The 19,150-nt window shown below is 38.4% G+C and overlaps 1 protein-coding gene and 1 long non-coding RNA gene across 4 annotated transcripts; one reads left to right on the plus strand and one right to left on the minus strand.

Moving 5' to 3' along the window:
• Positions 1–4,238: 4,238 nt before the first annotated feature.
• Positions 4,239–9,554, plus strand: LOC127248618 (acetyl-coenzyme A carboxylase carboxyl transferase subunit alpha, chloroplastic-like). Of its 3 annotated transcripts, none has more exons than XM_051271057.1 (12): positions 4,239–4,582; positions 5,230–5,577; positions 5,693–5,767; positions 6,015–6,122; positions 6,309–6,469; positions 6,660–6,774; positions 6,860–7,014; positions 7,228–7,279; positions 7,360–7,428; positions 7,756–7,833; positions 7,920–9,040; positions 9,150–9,554. In XM_051271057.1, exons 1-11 carry the CDS (start codon positions 4,376–4,378, stop codon positions 9,033–9,035), a joined length of 2,484 nt encoding a protein of 827 aa, XP_051127014.1. In that variant the 5' UTR covers positions 4,239–4,375; the 3' UTR covers positions 9,036–9,040; positions 9,150–9,554. The 3 variants fall into 3 exon arrangements, with proteins under 3 accessions (XP_051127014.1, XP_051127016.1, XP_051127017.1); XM_051271059.1 differs by having other exon boundaries at positions 9,153–9,554; XM_051271060.1 differs by lacking the exon at positions 4,239–4,582 and adding an exon at positions 4,642–4,755.
• On the minus strand, positions 9,273–10,495 carry LOC127248619 (uncharacterized). Its single transcript, XR_007838128.1, has 2 exons — positions 10,149–10,495; positions 9,273–9,977 (listed from the first exon to the last, which is right to left on the minus strand). It is a non-coding gene; the product is annotated as an uncharacterized LOC127248619 (long non-coding RNA).
• Between the last annotated feature and the right edge of the window lie 8,655 nt (positions 10,496–19,150).

Raw genomic sequence — 19,150 nt, forward strand, 5'->3', positions numbered from 1 at the left:
AATCTGTAGTCTTTGCCCACTCTGTTTCCTCTAATTCGTCATCTGCCAAGAATGCCCATAAAGGTTCGTCCATAGTATCATCTACCAGACTCGCCCACATCGGTTCATCTCTCATCTGATTAATCTCTGTCATTCGACAAGGGATTCGTGGTCCCAGACGAGATTTAACTGATTTTGAACTTTCCTCTGTAGTTACAACTTCTTCCTTTGTCTTGTCCCGAGATTGAACCGTCAAAGATTCTATGCGGAATTCCTCAAGAGATGGATTGATGTTGATCCGTTCACAATGTTGGCATCTAAAACCTTTAATTATTTCATCTGCCATTCCTTTACCTTTCCCTTGTCCCGACGAACTTCCTTTGGCATAGTCGGCTGCGCCTAAGCCGTCGTTCGGTTGCTTTCCTGAACAGACCCGACTGGACCGACTTTTTAGAGATTGAGTGGCTGCTCCCTGCTCGTTGGTCGTTTGTTCTGTAAAGACTCTCATGGACTGATCTTCTGCCAAGTGGTCGGCTGCTTTTTGTTCGTCGGTTCGTTGTTTTGCTGAAGAAACTCGTTTCCCATACTTTGCAGCATACCTGCGTTTGGCATTGCGAATCTGTGTACGATTCATACCTGGGAACCGAGGATCTATATCAACTGGTAAAGGCTTTTTATTTCGAGCCCAATTGTTCCCGACTGTTCCTGTTTTTCTGGTCGGGTGGTCACGCACTAAAACCTTTTCTTTCACTTCCACATTAAAAGAACCGTCTGGACGGTCCCATTTTTCAGCGACTGGCCTTTCAACAACTTTGAGTCGTTCTTCCGGTCGGCCACTGTTTGGCCGACTTCCTTTTTTTATTTCGGGGCTTGGCTGAGTTCGTTCCCCTGGCTGAGTTCGTTCCCCTGTTTGTCCATCATTGGCCGAACTTTTCCTTGTTTCCGAACTTGGTTGGATGTCAACCATTGCCGTTGTTACTTTCGGAAACGGTTGCTGGTCTACACCTAGAGTGATGTATTTGAGCCGACCTGTCTTGATGGCCTTTTGAATTTCCTTCCTGAAATGAGTACACTGACTTGTAGTGTGTGTGAAAGAATTATGCCACTTACAATATGGTCTCCCTTTGATTTCTTCTTTAGTGGCAAGTCTTTGCCCCTTTGGAATACGGATCTGCCCATCAGTCAGCAGGATATCAAAAATTTCATCAGCTTTCGAACTATCAAAGGTCGGTTGCTCCTTTCCTTCAGACCCTGGTACTGGCTTTAATTTAGGGCATACATAAGGTTTTCCAGAAAGGATTTCGGCTGCCATCTCTTCTGACTGATTAAAATCAAAGTCACATGTTTCTGTTCCCATACTCGCCATATGTTGGCCTCTATTACGCCTGTTATGCTGATCTTCCTCTCTGAACAAAGACTCTAGACGTCCTGCCTTAGATGCAAGACTTGCCAAATCCTCAACATCCAGGGCAGTGAGTGCCTTTCTTAAACGAGTATGCATATTCCGGACCACTAAATTGGTCATCTCTTTCTCACTGATTACCGTAGGACATCGTCCCTTCATCAATCGCACCCTTTCTATAAACTGTGAAGCAGTTTCTTCTGGATACTGTCTCAATTCAAGTAAATCAGTTAAAGAAACCACTGGTAAAGGATTGAAGAATCTAGCGTGAAATGCCATCTCCAGTCCTTCCCATGTCTGAATTTGCCCAGGAGGTAGACTTACAAACCACGAAAACGCCGTTCTAGTAAGAGATAAACCAAACAGCTGTAACTTATAAAAAGGGTTATTGCCAACTTCTCCTAATTGTGCTGTGAACCGACCAACATGTTCTATGGTGGAAGATCCGTCCTCCCCTGAGAATGCATGAAAGTCGGGTGGTCTAAAATTCCTTGGGAGAGGGTGTTCATTAATGATCCTTTCTGGGAAAGGTCTCTGATATGCAGGGCGGTTAGCCATCTGAGGAATTAATCCATACTGATCCCTTAATATATGTGCAATCTCATCAGGATCTACATGAAAGCGTTGATGATCAGGAATATGAATAGGATCCTGCACAGGAATATGAATAGGATCATGTATATATCCTTCAGGCCTGTCCTCCCTTGTATTGTTCGGCTGTGGATTGGTAACCCTTGGTCCCAGTGGAACATTGTTGGGAAAAGTCAAAGGAGATTTTCCCCTATCCATTCGGTTGGGATTTGTGGCACTTGGGAATGTACTATCCACGAATGATGGCCCTGCGAAATTTGCCTGTGGTCTGGACGGGGACACTCCTGGTGGCGTTTGATTGGGTTGAAGACTAACCCTTGACAGTGCTTGATCTATCATGTTCTGCATCAGACTCTGTTGCTCACGCAACATGTTCGTTTGTTGCTCACGCAACATATTCTGCATAACCAAAGTATGCTGGTTGTTCATTTGTTGAACATAAGACCACCAATCAGTTGGTGGTTGTGGGATTTCCCCGGCATTTGGCACAATAGGTGGTGGAACGGATTCTCCCACCGGTGCCGAAGATGATTGTGGTTGTGAACCTGCCATATGGACCCTTCCGATGATTCGGCCGGATCTAAGACGTATGAAATTATCGCCGGAATTGGAATGAGCAATTGTGTCTTGCTCCCACTGTGGTCGCCAATTTGTTGATGTAATTTTTCAACAAAAATAAAGTAAAATTCAAAGATATAGAAAATATCCTTAAACTTGATTAATTAGTGCCTGAGATTAGGAATCTCTAAACACTGTATGGTACAGAAAATAAACTGGAAAATAAAAGACTGAAATTTAAAGTGGTGATCCCCAAATCTGACTTTGCTTTGTTGAAGTTGATTGAAGATGCCTTGCCAAATGATGATTCTAACCTTTAAATATTCTCTGGGAAACCGTACTGAAAACCGTCACCCGAACGGTTACAACGTCTCCTTCCCAACCGTCTTCCAACCCTTCTCATGCTGACACGTGTCCCCAGCAGACCAAAATTATCCCTATATTTCACTCTTTGAGCCGACCACAGACCTTCCGCTCTTTTGGCCCGACTTCGTCCTTCGCCCGACCTGCTTCTCCGCCCGACCCCACTTGGGCCGACCTCCGCATCAGCCGCCCTCCGTCTTCGATCAAAGACCTCCGCGTCTGTCCGTACCTCTTCCTTGCCCGACCTTCCTCTTGACAGACCTCCGCGTCTGCCCGACTTCGTCTTCTATCCGATCTACGGTTTACCCGACCTGCGGACTTCCATCCTGATGACTTTCCGTCTTGAGGACCTCCCGACCTGAAGACCTTCCGACCTGAGGTCTTTCCGTCCTGAGGACTTACCGACCTGAGGTCCTTCCGTCCTGAGGACTTTCCGTCTTGAGGACCTCCCGACCTGAAGACCTTCCGACCTGAGGTCTTTCCGTCCTGAGGACTTACCGACCTGAGGTCCTTCCGTCCCGAGGACTTTCCGTCTTGAGGACCTCCCGACCTGAAGACCTTCCGACCTGAGGTCTTTCCGTCTTGAGGACCTACCGACTTGAAAACCTTCCGACCTGGGGTCTTTCCGTCTTGAGGACCTACCGACCTGAGGTCCTTCCGTCTTGAGGACCTTCCGACCTGAAGACCTTCCGACCTGAGGTCTTTCCGTCTTGAGAACCTACCGACCTGAGGTCCTTCCGTCCTGTATTTTCCTTAGAAATAAATCTATTTTCCTTGATTTCCTCACGGTGTCCTTCAGCCAGTTCAATCAACCCTATTACCAGGCCCATTCTTCTTTTTACCTTGGGCTTTTAACCTAATTCTAAATTTCGTACGTAACAATTATTATTCTTTTATTTATACTATCACATTTTTATCTATTATTTAATAAATTTATGCAATACTTTATTCTACTTTTTATATATTAATTTTTATATTATAAATATTGTTATTTTAAAATTATCCAAGCAATTTTATAGGAATACTTTCTTTTAGCAAAAATTAGTAAAAGCAATATGTGTGGTTGTTTGTGGATTTGGATTTTTGGATTTGAATTATTGAATAGTAGTTTGATGTGATATAAACAGACGATGATGTGATATTTTAAATATAAAATAAATTTATATGTAATATAAAAAAAAAATAATTACAAAAGAATCGAAAGAAAAAGAACACAACCTATATGATCAAACTATTTCACAAAATAAATAGCTGAAGATTATTAATTAACCGAAGGGTGGAGTGGAATGGCGAATGGGTTCGTTCCTACTGCGGTTTGGGGTTTTAACGGCAAAACCGACAAAGGGCACAGACCTCCCTCATTATTAGCAGGCAGCGCTCCCAACCACACGACACCACCCACACACAGTTGTGCCTCAGTTTACTTTTGCTTGGTTTTTTGTTTACTCTCTCAGTTTCACATGGAAATCATCGAAACCGTTTATGTATGGAGTTGGTTCGTTCCTGAATGACCACAAAGCCGAAGCTCTAGGCGACGATCCCGAGGCCGCCTCTCTCGGAATAACATCTCCCAGCTGTTCTGTTTTTTTTTTTTTTTTTTTTTTTTTTTTTTATCTTGGTGCGGACTGCGGAGAAGTGCTTGCTTCTACTCTTCCATTAAAGATCCCTTCCCCTCCGCTCCTTGTAGAGGCAATCTCACGTTCCTTGTTGCATTTCGATCTATTGGGCTTCTGTCTTGAATTTGTTCCTTTAGAATTGGATTTATTTGAATGAGATGGATGCATGTGTTTTTCTATGTGATTGATTTGAGCGTAAATTGGATGTAGGAGGATTTATTGTTTGATACGAGTTACTTCCGGCAGGTTAAGAGTTCTGCTAGTTTCTTCACTCGAGCTAAACTTTTGAATTCATAATTTAACAGTTGGTTCTGCTAGTGACTTAAGAGAGCGAGCTGGACTCCTGCGTTGTCGGGATTGCTGTTTATGCTTCCTTTGATTTTTAATTTAACAGTTGGAACTTCTGCTAGTGACTTAAGAGTGCGAGCTGAACTCCTGCGTTGTCAGGATAGCTGTTTATGCTTCGTTCGATTTTTAATTTATGTTATTATATGTTTTTGCAATCAGATTTCGATGTTACTCCAGCATTCATTTATTTCCCCCCAAAATCATAGTATTATTTGATGCATACAAGTGCACATGTAGAAAATATTCCAAGAATTGTTGAGTTCGGAACTTCAATCTTCAATTATGTTGAAAGTTACATACAACGTTAATGTTCCCATCTATTATTTAACACAAACAGATCCATCCATAATCCGGCTTATTCTGGATGTGTAGATTGAAATGGCTTCCAGTACCCAATCCTCTGTTTCGTTGGCTGGACATTTGGCTTCAAATTCTACAGCTTCGGATCTTCTTAGGAGCTCAAGTAATGGGAGTTCTGTAATACCCCTCAAGACACTAGGAAGAGCCCGACAAGAAACAAAAAAATGGAACTTCACGATAACAGCAAAGGTTCGGAAACTCAAGAAGCATGAATATCCCTGGCCAGAAGATCCTGACCCGAATGTCAAGGGTGGAGTCCTTAGCCACCTCTCACCTTTCAAACCATTGAAGGAGAAACCAAAACCTGTGACTTTGGACTTTGAGAAGCCGCTAATGGATTTACAGAAAAAAATAGTTGATGTATGAAGCTTTTAGCCCTCTATGACTGTTTATCCACATAAATCTGTGAGATACTGTTTGAAGAATATGAATAGTTGGATACTTGATTCTGTCAATATTTGTTTCCTTGATATAGGTGCAAAGGATGGCAAATGAGACTGGACTGGATTTTAGTGATCAAATTATCCTACTGGAGAATAAATACCAACAGGTTTAGTTACTAGTACTTGCTTCTTCATTTGATTTTACTTACTGTTCCATTATATTTTCAGTTGGTATTCCATCACGAAATCCGTTACATTTTTAGTTGGTATTCCATCAGGAAAACAGTGATAGTATATGATCTATATTCCATTGGAAGGAAGGAGTTTGGGTAATGAGAGGAGGGGTGGTTGCAATTGATCAGTTCATGTTGCTATAGCTGGCAGACTTACACCCTTTTTTTGGTTTTTCTCCAGGCTTTGAAAGATTTATATACTCATTTGACTCCCATACAACGTGTTAATATTGCACGTCATCCCAACCGACCAACATTTTTGGATCATGTTTTCAACATTACAGAGAAGGTCTGAAAGTTGTCTAACTATTTACTCACAATAGTTTGTCTTATTTTTATTATTATTATTATTATTATTATTATTTTTTTTTTTTTTTTCCTTAATATAAACATCTTTTGCTGGAAATGTGGAATCTAGATAAAAGAAACTGAAAGGTTGAGCTCTGAATTTCACTTTTCCATATATACTATCTAGTTTGTTGAGCTCCATGGCGATCGAGCTGGATATGATGATCCTGCAATTGTCACTGGACTTGGTACAATGAATGGCAGAAGCTACATGTTCATTGGGCATCAAAAGGGCAGGAACACAAAAGAGAATATTCAGCGAAATTTTGGAATGCCTACTCCGCATGGGTATGCATTTAAGAAAGATATCTCTATGCTTACTTTATACTTAACTGAATGGAAATGCATTCCATACTGACTAGAAGCTCAGGAATAATTTTTGAATATTCGAACAGGCAATAGTGCTATGCTAATTCCAGTTTCCGAGAATCCATTAAACAAATTGAATTTAGTCCTAATAGAAAATTGCCTCTTACAGTTACAGGAAGGCACTACGCATGATGTACTATGCAGATCATCATGGATTTCCGATTATCACTTTCATTGACACCCCAGGGGCATATGCTGATCTTAAGTCTGAAGAACTTGGACAAGTAATGTACAGAAGTTCAGTAATGTAAGATCTCTCCTTATTAGCTCAAGTATGCCCATGTTAACTGATTGTATTATTTTCTGTAGGGAGAAGCCATTGCTCAGAATTTAAGGACTATGTTCGGCCTGAAAGTTCCAATTGTTTCAATTGTTATGGGTGAAGGTGGCTCTGGTGGAGCTCTGGCAATTGGTTGTGCTAACAAGCTGTTAATGCTTGAAAATGCAGTTTTCTATGTTGCCAGGTGTTTTATATCCGCAGTTATGAAATTAGTATATACCAACAGTTTATGCTGCTACTATATACATTGACTAGACAGCTAATTATTATGACTTCCAGGAATTATTGCCTCTGTTGAATTCATGTTTTATCTCTGTTGAATTCATGTTTTATGCTGCATTTGTTGCAACGTAAGGCTTACATTTTGACTTTTTTCTGTTCCATTTCCTTGTGATAGCCCTGAAGCTTGTGCTGCAATCTTGTGGAAGAGTGCAAAAGCTTCTCCAAAGGTGTTTTTATGGGTGTCTGATCTTGTGTACACATAATAACTATCGTTGTTTTAACGTAATATTCTTCCTACTCTTTCCAGGCTGCTGAGAAGCTAAAAATAACTGCTGCAGAGCTGACCAAGCTTCAAATTGCCGACGGTGTCATCCCTGTAATTATCACTTAACACATCTTCATTTCATTTCTTGAATATGTTCCCTTTATTCTTTCTCCTACCTTTTGTTTTTTTTTCTTTTACTGTCCCTGAGATTGTGTTTTCATTTAAGATAAAACATAGTACGGAAGGTTCAAAACAGTATTCTAGACATGATTACACATCACAATAAAATCATTCGAAACACAATGCGGAAAGGTGGCATAAATATGCATAATTTACCATTTAGTTTCATTTCCTTGCATCTCAAAATTCTTCTTTCTTCTTTTTACAGTCTAGCGAGTTGTTTTTGTTCATGATAGTACAACTTTTGGTTTCTTGTAGGAACCTCTTGGTGGTGCTCATGCAGATCCATATTGGACTTCACAACAGATCAAAACTGCACTTGTCGAGTCAATGGATGTGAGTGTCTCCTTCACAATTTTACATATTTATCATTGTATGTATGCATTAACAAAATAATCCTTGGTTATATCTGTCATTAACAGGAGCTTGTTAAGATGGATACTGAAACATTGCTAAAACATAGGGCTCAAAAATTCCGTAAACTTGGTGGATTCCAGGAGGGTATTCCAGTTGATCCTAAGAAGAAAATCAATATGAAAAAGAAAGAAGAACTGGAAGTTCCCATTAGCAAAATTTCAGAAGAAGAGTTGAGGGATGAAGTCGAAAATTTGAAACTGAAGATAATGGAGGCCAATAACTCTTCGACAGGGCTATTGGGTACTGGATTAAGAGAGACGATTGATAAGTTGAAAAAACAGATTGACTACGAACATGATGAGGCTGCCAAAGCTTTGGGTATGCAGGACAAAATTTTGATGGTGAGGGAAGAAGCTGAGAAGGCAAGAAATCTAAATGACCAGCTTGCATATCTTGCACTGAAGGAAAAGATTCAACAACTTAAGAATGAGTTTGAGAGAAATCTTCATTCAGCTCCTAATTATCCTAGCCTGAAATCTAAGCTAGATATGCTGAAAGAGTTGTCAAAATCTTTGAAGCACTCCAAGAAAAGCACCAAAAAGGAGAAATTAAAAGATGAGGTTAATAGGAAATTTGGTGAAGTCGTTGAACGGTCTGATCTAAAACAAAAGATTGACATGCTGAAGGCTGAAATTGCAACCTCAGGAGTGTCCAGCATTGATTCAAAGCCAGAGCTAAAGGAAAGAGTTTTGCAGTTGGGGGCAGAGTTAGAGTCAGAATTTGTGCGTGTTCTTGAATCCATGGGTTTGGAGGTGGTTCCTTCAAAACCTGAAGTCTTGGCAAAAATAAATGCATTTGATGAAGAGGTTACCATGATAATAGACGACGTTGTCAATTCATCAGATTTGAAAGATAGGATTGAAGTACTAAAGATGGAGTTAGAGAAAGCTGGAACAAAGCCGGATGAAGAATCAAAAAGTAAGATTCAGGCTTTAGAGGCGGAGATCAAGAAATCCATCACAGAGGCAATAAGCACCCCTGAGTTGAAAGAGAAACACAAAACCCTGGAAGCTGAGATATTGGAAACCACCAAATCTTCAGTAAAAGCTGATGATGCAAGTTTGGGATATGATAAAACTCAAGTAAAGGTGAATATGGAAGGTAATCGCCGCCATGTTTGATTGAGGTACGTAAACAAACCCATTTGCAATTGCAATGAATTATTAATCTGCAGAAATCATGAAGATTTTGATTTTGGGGACATTACTGAATGAATAAATTTGTGGAAACTAAAGCAGGCAGGCAGGCTGTGTAGAAGTACAACTTTCTCAACCTGCTGGTGTTCTTCTGATATGATACTCACTCAACATTTGTGCCTGCTGCCTAAGGCTTTGTTGTTGTTCTGAATTTGCCAGACATTTAGCTTAGCATGAGAGAGAGAGAGAGAGAGAGTGAGATTCAGAATTTTCTTTTCTTTTGTTTTGTTTAGTGAGATACACCATCGATGCTGATCTGATAGACTGGAGCTAGTGAGTGGAATGAGCTGCTGAAAAATTGGAGGTGTGATGAGAGTTTGATTTTGTTTTGTTATTGCAACGAGGGAGGGCGTACATGTCATGTAATTCCGTTGTTTGCTGTTATTTTTTGTTGATGATATAAGATTACATATAGTTTAATAATAAGTGACTAAAGTTACATTTGGTTTAAACCAGCAAATCGTAATGCCAAAGAAGCATACACCGAACTGAACGCCTTATTGACACAGAATTTGCTCATTCAAGTGTACTTATCAAAGTAGTTATTATTATTATTATTATTATTGAGCTGGTTAAACTGTTGAGCTAATAATCGCATTTTTTTTTTTTTTTTTTTTTTTTTATCATGCAACATAGTCTACATAGTGGTAATTTGCTAGTTATTCATTTGTTGAGCATATCTAGGAGTGGGTGTCCCGAAGTAAATACTCCAATTGAGATGTTCGATGTTTGTTCCTGATATCCTACTATGTCATCCTTCCGATTACTAGGCCGGATCATAGACATATAAAAACTTCTTCAGACGTAGGATAAATAATTTTGTCTTGTCTTCCACCGTGGTTGGTTACCAATTTGTTGATCAAATTTCTGCAACAAAATAAAGTGAAACTCTAATAAGAAAATTCAAATTTAATTTAATGGGCTTGAGAAGTCGATCCCCAAGCTCCCAATTTAGACAAAGTAAGTGACCAAGTAAATTTGCAAGAAAATCAATAAAATAATGATCCTCATAAATTTCCTTTGAAATGATTTGTTTACCTTTTTCATTAATGATATATTTAAAGTCCTGCAAATTATTTTGGAGAGGCCATCAACCACGTTTGGTTGGTAACACCGATCGTAGACTAACACAGTCGGTTTATGACTTCACGACCACCACCTTCGGAGAGGCAGTTATATCTAATACTTAGAGAGCTCCGATCTCACCGGACTCGAACAACAACGGTGAACCATTCTCAACCACCTCACGATTCTGACATTGACCGAATTCCCCGGATTCAACTAGCACCTAACCAACAATGGCAGAGCATTCACTGAGCTTGGCCTTTAATAGCCCTTTTGGGCCATAGATTCAACTATATTGTGGGCCGAACCCTAACATATGATTTTTATGGCTCAATAATACTAACAAACCTTAATAAACTTCATGACATGTATCATGTAAAGTCCAATTAAAATATTTTATTTCTATCTCTCCCAATAAAGAAATATAATTATTTCTATTTAAAAGTTCTTATTATTTTTTATATAACGTGAGAATCCGCAGTCGCTACTCTTCGGGTGCGATCTAGGTAAGTCAACGGCTGAACCAAATAATTGTGTTTTTATTATTTATCTGGACTATAAAAGAATTTCTCGTCACGAAAAGAATCATTTATACCTGGGGATGTGTCCTCAGCTGTCTTAATCTACTAAGGTGATCAACAACGAAATTCTCGTTCTCTTTGCGATCTTTGATCTCGATATCAAATTCTTGGAATAACAGAACCCAATGGATCAAGCGGGCCTTTGTCTTATTCTTCTTCATAAAAACTTGATCGCTGCATGGTCAATGCGAACTATGGTCTTGCTTCCAATTAGATACTGCATGAACTTTTCGAAAGCGAAGACAATGGCTAGCAGCTCCTTTTCAGTAGTAGTGTAATTCTTTTGAGCGGAGTCCAACGTCCTACTGGCATAATAAATGACATTCAGCTTGGACTCCACATTCTATCCTAATACAGCGCCGACGGCATAATCACTCATGTCCGTCATCAGCTCGAATGGCTCGTTTCACATTGGTGGCGAAATGATGGGAGCGGTAGTGAGTTTTTCTTCAAAATTTGGAAAGCCTCCTCACACTCACTCGACCACTGAAATTTAGCATCTTTGCACAATAGCGCGGTCAGCAGTTGAGTTATTTTACTGAAGTCCTTGATAAATCGTCTGTAGAACCCAACATGGCCAAGGAAACTTCGCACACCTTTCTCATTCGAGAGTGCTAACATTTTTTCAATTGCACTAATCTTCGATCTGTCCACCTCAATTCTGGCGAGCGAGATCTTATGGCCAAGAACTATTCCTTCATTCATCATCAAATGACACTTCTCCCAGTTCAGCACGAGATCAGTCTCAATGCAACGGTACAGTACTTTATCCAAATTGCTTAGGCATCTAGAAAAGGTCTTGCCATATACTAAAAAGTCATCCATGAAAACCTCTATGCACGAGTCCAAGAGATCACTGAAATGTGGTACATACATTGTTGGAAGGTGGTTGGGGCATTGCAGAGCCCAAAATCCATCATCCTATAAGCGAAAGTACCATACGGACAGGTAAATATAGTTTTCTCGCAGTCCTCTGGTTTGATAGGAATATGATGATAACCTGAGTAGCCATCCAAAAAATAGTAGTATTCGTGACCGGGTAGCTTCTCAAGGCACTGATCAAGGAATGGTAGCGGGAATGATCTTTCTTTGTCGTTGCGTTTAATCTCCCGTAGTCGATGCTGACCCTCTATCCCGTGGCAGGTCATGTCATGAAGACCTCCCATTTGCCGCTTGTTTGTTCAACAAATCCTCATTTCTTGGGGACCACCTAGATTGGACTAACCCACTGGATGTCGCTTATTAGATAGATAATACCTGCATCGAAAACCTTAATAACTTATTTCTTAACTACCTATTATATATTCTCGTTAAGGCATGGCTGAGGTTGTCTGCATGGCTTCGCTTCAACATCCAGAATGATATGGTCCATACAAACCGCTAGGCTAATTGCTTTAATATCATATATTTTCCATGCAAAAGTCATATTTCTTTTCTTGAGAAAAGATAAGACCTGATCTTCTTGGTCTGGAATAAGCGAGGCTGAGAATATCAACGGGTAAGTCCCCTCTAGCCAAGGAATACGTATTTCAGATGCTCTGGAAGCTTTTTTAGCTATTTCCTAACCTTCGATTTGCTCTATGGCTCTCGCTTTGCTTGGTCTATGGACTCAGTTTGAATAGGCAAACTAATATTCCTTTCATCTGAGTCCTCCAGCAGCTCCAGCTTGAGCGAATCCATATCTGAAATTTCTTGAATACATTCTAAGGTTAAAATATTCTCAAGAGTAGTTAATTAATTTAATTCATCAATAAAATAATCATTTTCTTCCTGTGATTGGAGTAAAGCTCTATTTATTGAAAATGTGACTTTATCTCCGCCAATGCTCAGTGTAATTTCGCCTTGAGCAACATTGATGTTAGCTCGAGCGGTGGAAATGAAAGGTCTTTCCAATATTATAGGAATGTCGAGGTCTTTGCTCATTTATATTTTTTTGAAATCTTTAGGGAAGATAAATTTGTTTACTTGCACCAGTATATCATGAATAATCTCTTTCGGAAGTCTTATTGATTTATCAGCAAGTTGAATTACAGTTCTACATGGCTTAAGTTCATAAAGCCTTAGCTTACCGAAAAGTGAAAAAGGCATAAGATTGATACTAGCTCCTAAATTGCATAATGCTCTAATCGGTTTCAGATTTTCTATAGTACAAATAATAATAAAACTCCTAAGATTTCTGAGTTTCCTTGGTAAGTCCTCCGTGAACATGGGGTTGTACACACCCTCTAGCTGATTCCCTATGTCCACTTCATAAATTGTTCGTTTCTTATTGATAATATCTTTTATAAACTTACCATACTATGGCATCTGCAGCAAAGCATCAAAAAAAAGAATAGTGACTTTAAGATTACGAAAGCTGTGCACAAACTTTTCAAGGTCTTTGAAATTGTCCTTCTTCCTGTGCCTCGCTGGAAAGGGGACCCTAGCATCGCTCGGGGTGGCTCCTTTACATTCTGTGGTGGCACTCGAGTAGTTTGTGTAGCTCGTGGCTCAATTGGACTTACTTCCTCACTCGGGATTTAATTATACTAATCCCGTATAGGTAATGTATTCGAAACAATATGAGAAGGGGAGTGATTAATACCTCTGTCTGGAAGCGATGGTGATGCAGTGCGCTTCCCAATCCTTGTCTCCACAACATTGCTCCTTTCCGCTTCAACTTCAGCGCTTCAACAATCTGCCCAACCTATTTTTCCAATATTTTGATTGAGGCAGATGTATGTCTTTGGAACTCCTGATTCAAATGCTCAGCATTCCTCCAAGACCTTTCCAGACTCAACAGCTGGTTTTTCACTGTGCGAGGTTGGGCAAAAACAAATGTTTGCTGCGAAAAAATGAGGGAGTTAAGGATATTGTTGTGGTGGATAGTATCCCCCTTGATAATATTGCGGCGCAGCGAACTATTGCGGCTGGTGAAATTGTTTCTGAGGACAAGGACCAAGAGGCCTTTGGGGTTGTCCCTGTTGTTGCGGCTGAGGTTGGTTTCTATTGTCCATATAGAAGACATCCATTGGGTCCTGAGTCTGCTCATCTGAGCACTCAACGACCTGCGGGCTAGATTGGTCGAAAAAGGCACAAACCTCAGTTGCCACGGCCTCATTCATTACCTTATTTCCTTTAGCACTAGAAAAATTCCGCTTGATGATATATTAGTAAGCTCTTTTAACTGGACAGAAAGACTTTCCATCCTTGCATTAGAAACGGAAGCGGGAACCTGGTAAAGACCCCTCGATGGCTCTGTTTTGCTACTCTTTGATCAGCCCGTCTAGTTGGTCGCCATCTTTTCTATCAGAGTCCTCGCTTTTGAAGCACATCTTCTCATCAGCAACCTGCTAGTTGCCGCATTTAGAGACATCTGCAACTCAAGAGTGATCCCTGAATAGAAGATCTAGAGCTCCATGAAATCGGCGATCTTATGGTGTGGGCAATTGCGGAACAGCTGCTTGTAGCGACTCCAGGCTTTGGGCGGGGTCTCATCAGCAGCCATTTTAAAACTCAAAATCTCATTGTGCTGACTGATGGTCTTGGACACAATAGGGTATTTACTCACGAAGGCCTGCGCTGCTTCCTTGAATGATCTAGGAGCTGGGTAGAGCGAATCGAACCATTTCTTGGCTTCACCTACTAAAGAGAAGGGAAGCAATATTAGCTTAGCAGCGTCCTCCGTGATGCCATGTGATTTGGAGGTGAGAGCGATCTTGTTGAAGTTTTCTAAATGCTCAAAAAACCTTTCATTGAGCACCCCATAGAACTGGCTCTAGCTTGCCAGCCCTACCAGCACTGGCTTGACCTTATATGAGCCAGAGCCTTTAGGCGCAGAACTAGTAATCAAAGTATTATCCAGCAGGGACTGGTAGTGAACGTCCATCGGGACTTTAGCAGTTGGGCAATCAGCAACCCTGTGTCCGTAGAATTGCCTCAGTTGGGGCTCAGCAGTAGACGGAGCCGGAGTGCTATTGGCGGGGTTCGCAGCGGCGTGAACAGTCTGAGCCGTTTGAGCAGCGAGAAATGCAGCCTGGGCAGCTTCAGCCTGCTCAACCTGAGCGAGGTGTGCCTACATGCTAGCCATTCCCTGCTGCAAGCTAGTCAGCGTCCAGACAATCTGTTCTTCAGTAGATGCCAGAATATGGGAAACAGTAGTTGGTTAGGGTACAACGAGGACGTGGAGCAGCATCTTCTGCGAATAAACAGATGTGGCAGAGTTGTTGTTGGATGTCCCGATGTCAGTCAGGAAAGCTGAGACAACGGTGGCAGGGGCAGCAATGTTTCCTTGGTCGGCAATGATTCGCTCATGAGTGATCTCACGAAACAGACGTCTATGAGTGCGAGAAGAATGAGTGGGACTAGTTCATGCTGAAAACTCTTAGAACCCCTAAATTAAAATTTTCCACATCCAAAGAAAAGTTAGAACGAAAAATAAAAATTAAGGATTGACAGAAATTAAAGCTAAATAATGGCATGGAACTTTAGTATTTCAAAATTCAATTTCTTGAGTTTGAAATTCCCAGCAACAACGCCAAATTATGATAAGGCTAGCGATTACAACATTTGCAGGGGTTAAAAAATGAAATGAAATTAATAGTGAGTTATTGAACATGGTCTGACATAAATGTAAATGAAATGAAGTTGTAGACCCTGAATTGTGTTTATCGAAATTACTTTATACTATTTATACTTATGAGTTCTCAGGTCGAACACAGAGATTTTAAGTCAGGAAAATCAAATCAAGAAATTCTTACAAAGTCAAGCACAAGCAGGAAAATGAAGAATTAAAGCAATTCGCTCGTAAGTGAGCCAAACAAAAAAAATAATTCAACTAATACATAATGGAAATGAAAGCGATTAAAATGAGTAGGGGAGGAATAGTAGGATGGAAATGGTGCACAAGCTATGAGTACATCGAGAATGTTGGTGAGCGAAGGTGAGCAGATGAATAGTGAGCGGATTATATATATATATATATATGACTGATGTTGAGCGTTTAACGAGCGATGCTGCTGATGGTAGGTGAGCGATAATTGATAAGCGATATGGGGGATCAGATAAGGTTGTGTGTGATTTGTGTGTTCCTTAATGATTAGATTCTCATGGAGGAAATGAGCGAGCGATGTTAGTGAATAAGTGAACCATATATTTATAACACACAATGGGAGAAGTAATGAGTGTAATCATGCTTGACAGTTTAATAAAAAAAACTTGATGCACTGATATTTGACCTTAAGGGATTTACAACATGGCCTCAATGATGCCCGGAATTAGAACATTATAAGCAAAAAATGCTACTGTCACTAGACATTATATGGCCTAATAGACAAACACCTATGCCCCTTAAATTATCCTGCATTCTGTCTCATTAGTGGCTTTACCCTTCTGTGACCTCTCTTTAATCAGAATCGAATTTGGAGCAGTGGTTAAGCAGATCGACAAGGTTCCTGCATACTTAACTACATTGAACTTACTTAATTCTATTAATGAATACAATGTGGATTTAGGTTTAACTAGTCGATTTGTCTATGTTCTTTCATGATATTTTATTAAACTATTAAAAGCAGTAAAGATCTACATTACGAAAGCTGAAACAAAGATATAAATCAAAGTAGTAATCTATACTAGAAAGCCATAAAGTGAGCGGCTAGATGAGTAGAAGATCTCGACTCCGCTGGCCATTCCTAACTAGAGAACTCTCTTACAGGATTGGAGCTCTCGGAAAACCCTAAAGATTTGCAAAAAGTATGAACACTTTAATGTAATGTAATTTACAACTGGAATATGGTCTTATTTATAGATATCAGGATTGGCAGTTGAACTGCAGTTGAGAAGCGGTTGAAACCGCTGGGCAGTTAGGCGCTGATAGCAGTTAGTCTATTAGAGAGGTTGCACCGGCCATAACTCTCAAGTTGCTTGCTTCGCTTGCCTCAGAATGCATTGATACAGATCTTCCTCGCTTGCCTCAAAATGCATGGGCACAAATCTTCCTCGCTTACCTCATAATACATGGGCACAAATCTTCATCGCTTGCCTAGATGGCTAGAGGGCATCGACGCAGCTCAAGCAGTGCTATCCTTGCTGACTTGCAGTGGAATGACATAACCGCTTAGAGATGAATACTTAGCCAATTTTTGGGGCTGGTCTAGGCAGCATTTCGGGAATCGGTCCGATTCTATCTCTGTTCCTTCCGTTTGAAGAAAGAAAGGATCCCAAAGAATCGATCTTTCTTTTAGTGGTTGAATCTCTCTTTGATTGATCAACGTGTGAGATTCCGAATCCTCATTACTAATGGAATCCAAATGATCTCTGGATTGATCAGAAGATCCTTTTAGTTGGCTAGAATCCGTTACTTGAACGAAACTGGATCTTGTGGAATCATATTGAATATTTGACCGGATGATGTCTAGTCATTGGCGCTGTCTCAAGCGGTAAGAGCGTCGCTTGTCTAGCTAAAAGCGCCTTCGCTTACCTTCAATACTTATTTATGGCCAAAAACATCGCTTACAAAAGCTGAAAACATCAATAATCTCGACAAACAGACTTTGAATCATGCCAAGCAAAACAATGCAATAAAGTATATCATAAATCAGATATTATGATGGTTTTTACATAAAAATTCAAGCAATACATAATTTTGTCATGCGAAAAATATGCTATTATTTGGAGTTATCACCCGCAGCTGCTACTCTTCGGGTGTACTCTAGGTAAATTTCCGGCCAAATTGTTTTTTTATTATTTATATATACTAATAAAAAAAATGATTTTTTTACAAAATAATATGTAGAAATATAATTTTTAAAAGCACATATCTTCGTTTGATCCCTTAAAAAATATAATAGATATTTTAAAGCTATCAATAATATTACTTACATCAACAATAAAAATAAATACTCCCTCCGTCTATTTTGAAAGGGTCCTTTGGGATTTTGTAATAGATTAAAAAATAATAGTATTTTATTAGTGTATAAGAATATTTGAAATTTTTGTCATTTGATTTTATGTAAAAAGTAACTGTATGTTTAATGTTATGTTTGTAATTTAAATAAAAATTAAAGGTATTTTGGTATTAATGTATAATTACTTTTACTAAATAAAATGAAAATTTTGAAATAGGAAGACGTAAAAATGATATTTTAAAATGAGATTAAGAGAGTATTATAATTTTTTATAATTAACTTATTACATTCCCACCACCTTAAATATGATCACAAATCAAATGAATCATTTGTTCTAAAAAAGGGAGGGAGTATATGTTATATATTTTGTGTAAATATACCTATATATTATATTTTTATTATATTAATCGGATAAAATAATAAAAAATACTTCATCCGTCCCATCTATCATATTCATATTATCGTTTTTGACGGTATCACATTTGATGTCCTTTTTTTTAAAAAAAAATGATTGCACGCTTTAATCTCATTTCAAATTTTTTAGTTTATAATTTTTTTAAAATTTTAATTAGACTTATCTTAATTTTAATTTATAATGATTCATATCATAGTATAATTACTTTAACTAATATATAATTATTTATTAATTATATTTATCATAAATTCTTGTACGTACAATGATGGATCATTGTAGTAATTGAAACTAGATTTATAATTTTTCAAACAGAACAAAAGTGGTAAAACTTACTTTACTTTAATTATATCAAAACACTCATTTTGATTTATTATTTATTTAATACTATTTTATCTATTACTCCCTCTGTTTTTATTTAAAGTATTTTTTTTTACTCATTCTGTCCCATTTATCATGTCCATCTTTTTATTTTCGTATGTCCCACTTATTTTGTTACTTTTTTTTTGGAAAATAATTATAAACTTTAATCTCATTTAAATTTTTTTAAATTTTAATTAAATTAATTATTTATCTTAATTTTAATCTAAAAATATTTTTATTATATGATAATTATTTTCATTAATACATTTTAAATTATTTACTAATTATACCCCTCATAAATTATCGTATCTACGGTAAATGGTACACCATAGCCGAGTCCGAAGAAGTACTATTTTTGTTTGTCCACTCAAAAATATTTTTTTCCTATTTTAGAAAAAGTAATCATATACTATTATCAAAATATCTTTTTAACTTTTACTTAAATTACAAATATACGATTACATATACAATTACTTTATGCATAAACTTAAAGGGCAAAAATGTCAAAACCTCTCACACACCTCCACTATCAATAAAATTTTTATTATTTTTTATAAAAATAATAGAGTATATATATTATAAATATTGAATTAATATGTACATACTATATTTTTTATAATATTTATAAGAAATTGTGCCACAAAAAAAATAGATTGAGTGAACAAACTATATTTATATTAATTATAAATATTTAAATTAATTGTATTTATTAAAAAATGAAAAAAAATGAGAATA

This window comes from Andrographis paniculata, unplaced genomic scaffold, assembly GCF_009805555.1.
Source record: "Andrographis paniculata isolate CXL003 unplaced genomic scaffold, ASM980555v1 Contig34END, whole genome shotgun sequence".
In the NCBI taxonomy this organism is placed as follows: domain Eukaryota; kingdom Viridiplantae; phylum Streptophyta; class Magnoliopsida; order Lamiales; family Acanthaceae; genus Andrographis; species Andrographis paniculata.

Coding starts and splice junctions, on each gene's coding strand:
- LOC127248618 (XM_051271057.1), top strand. CDS start 4,376: ATGTATGGAGTTGGTTCGTTCCTGAATGACCACAAAGCCGAAGCTCTA. Junction 5,578..5,692: donor TACAGAAAAAAATAGTTGAT/GTATGAAGCTTT, acceptor TCCTTGATATAG/GTGCAAAGGATGGCAAATGA. Junction 6,775..6,859: donor AGTCTGAAGAACTTGGACAA/GTAATGTACAGA, acceptor TATTTTCTGTAG/GGAGAAGCCATTGCTCAGAA.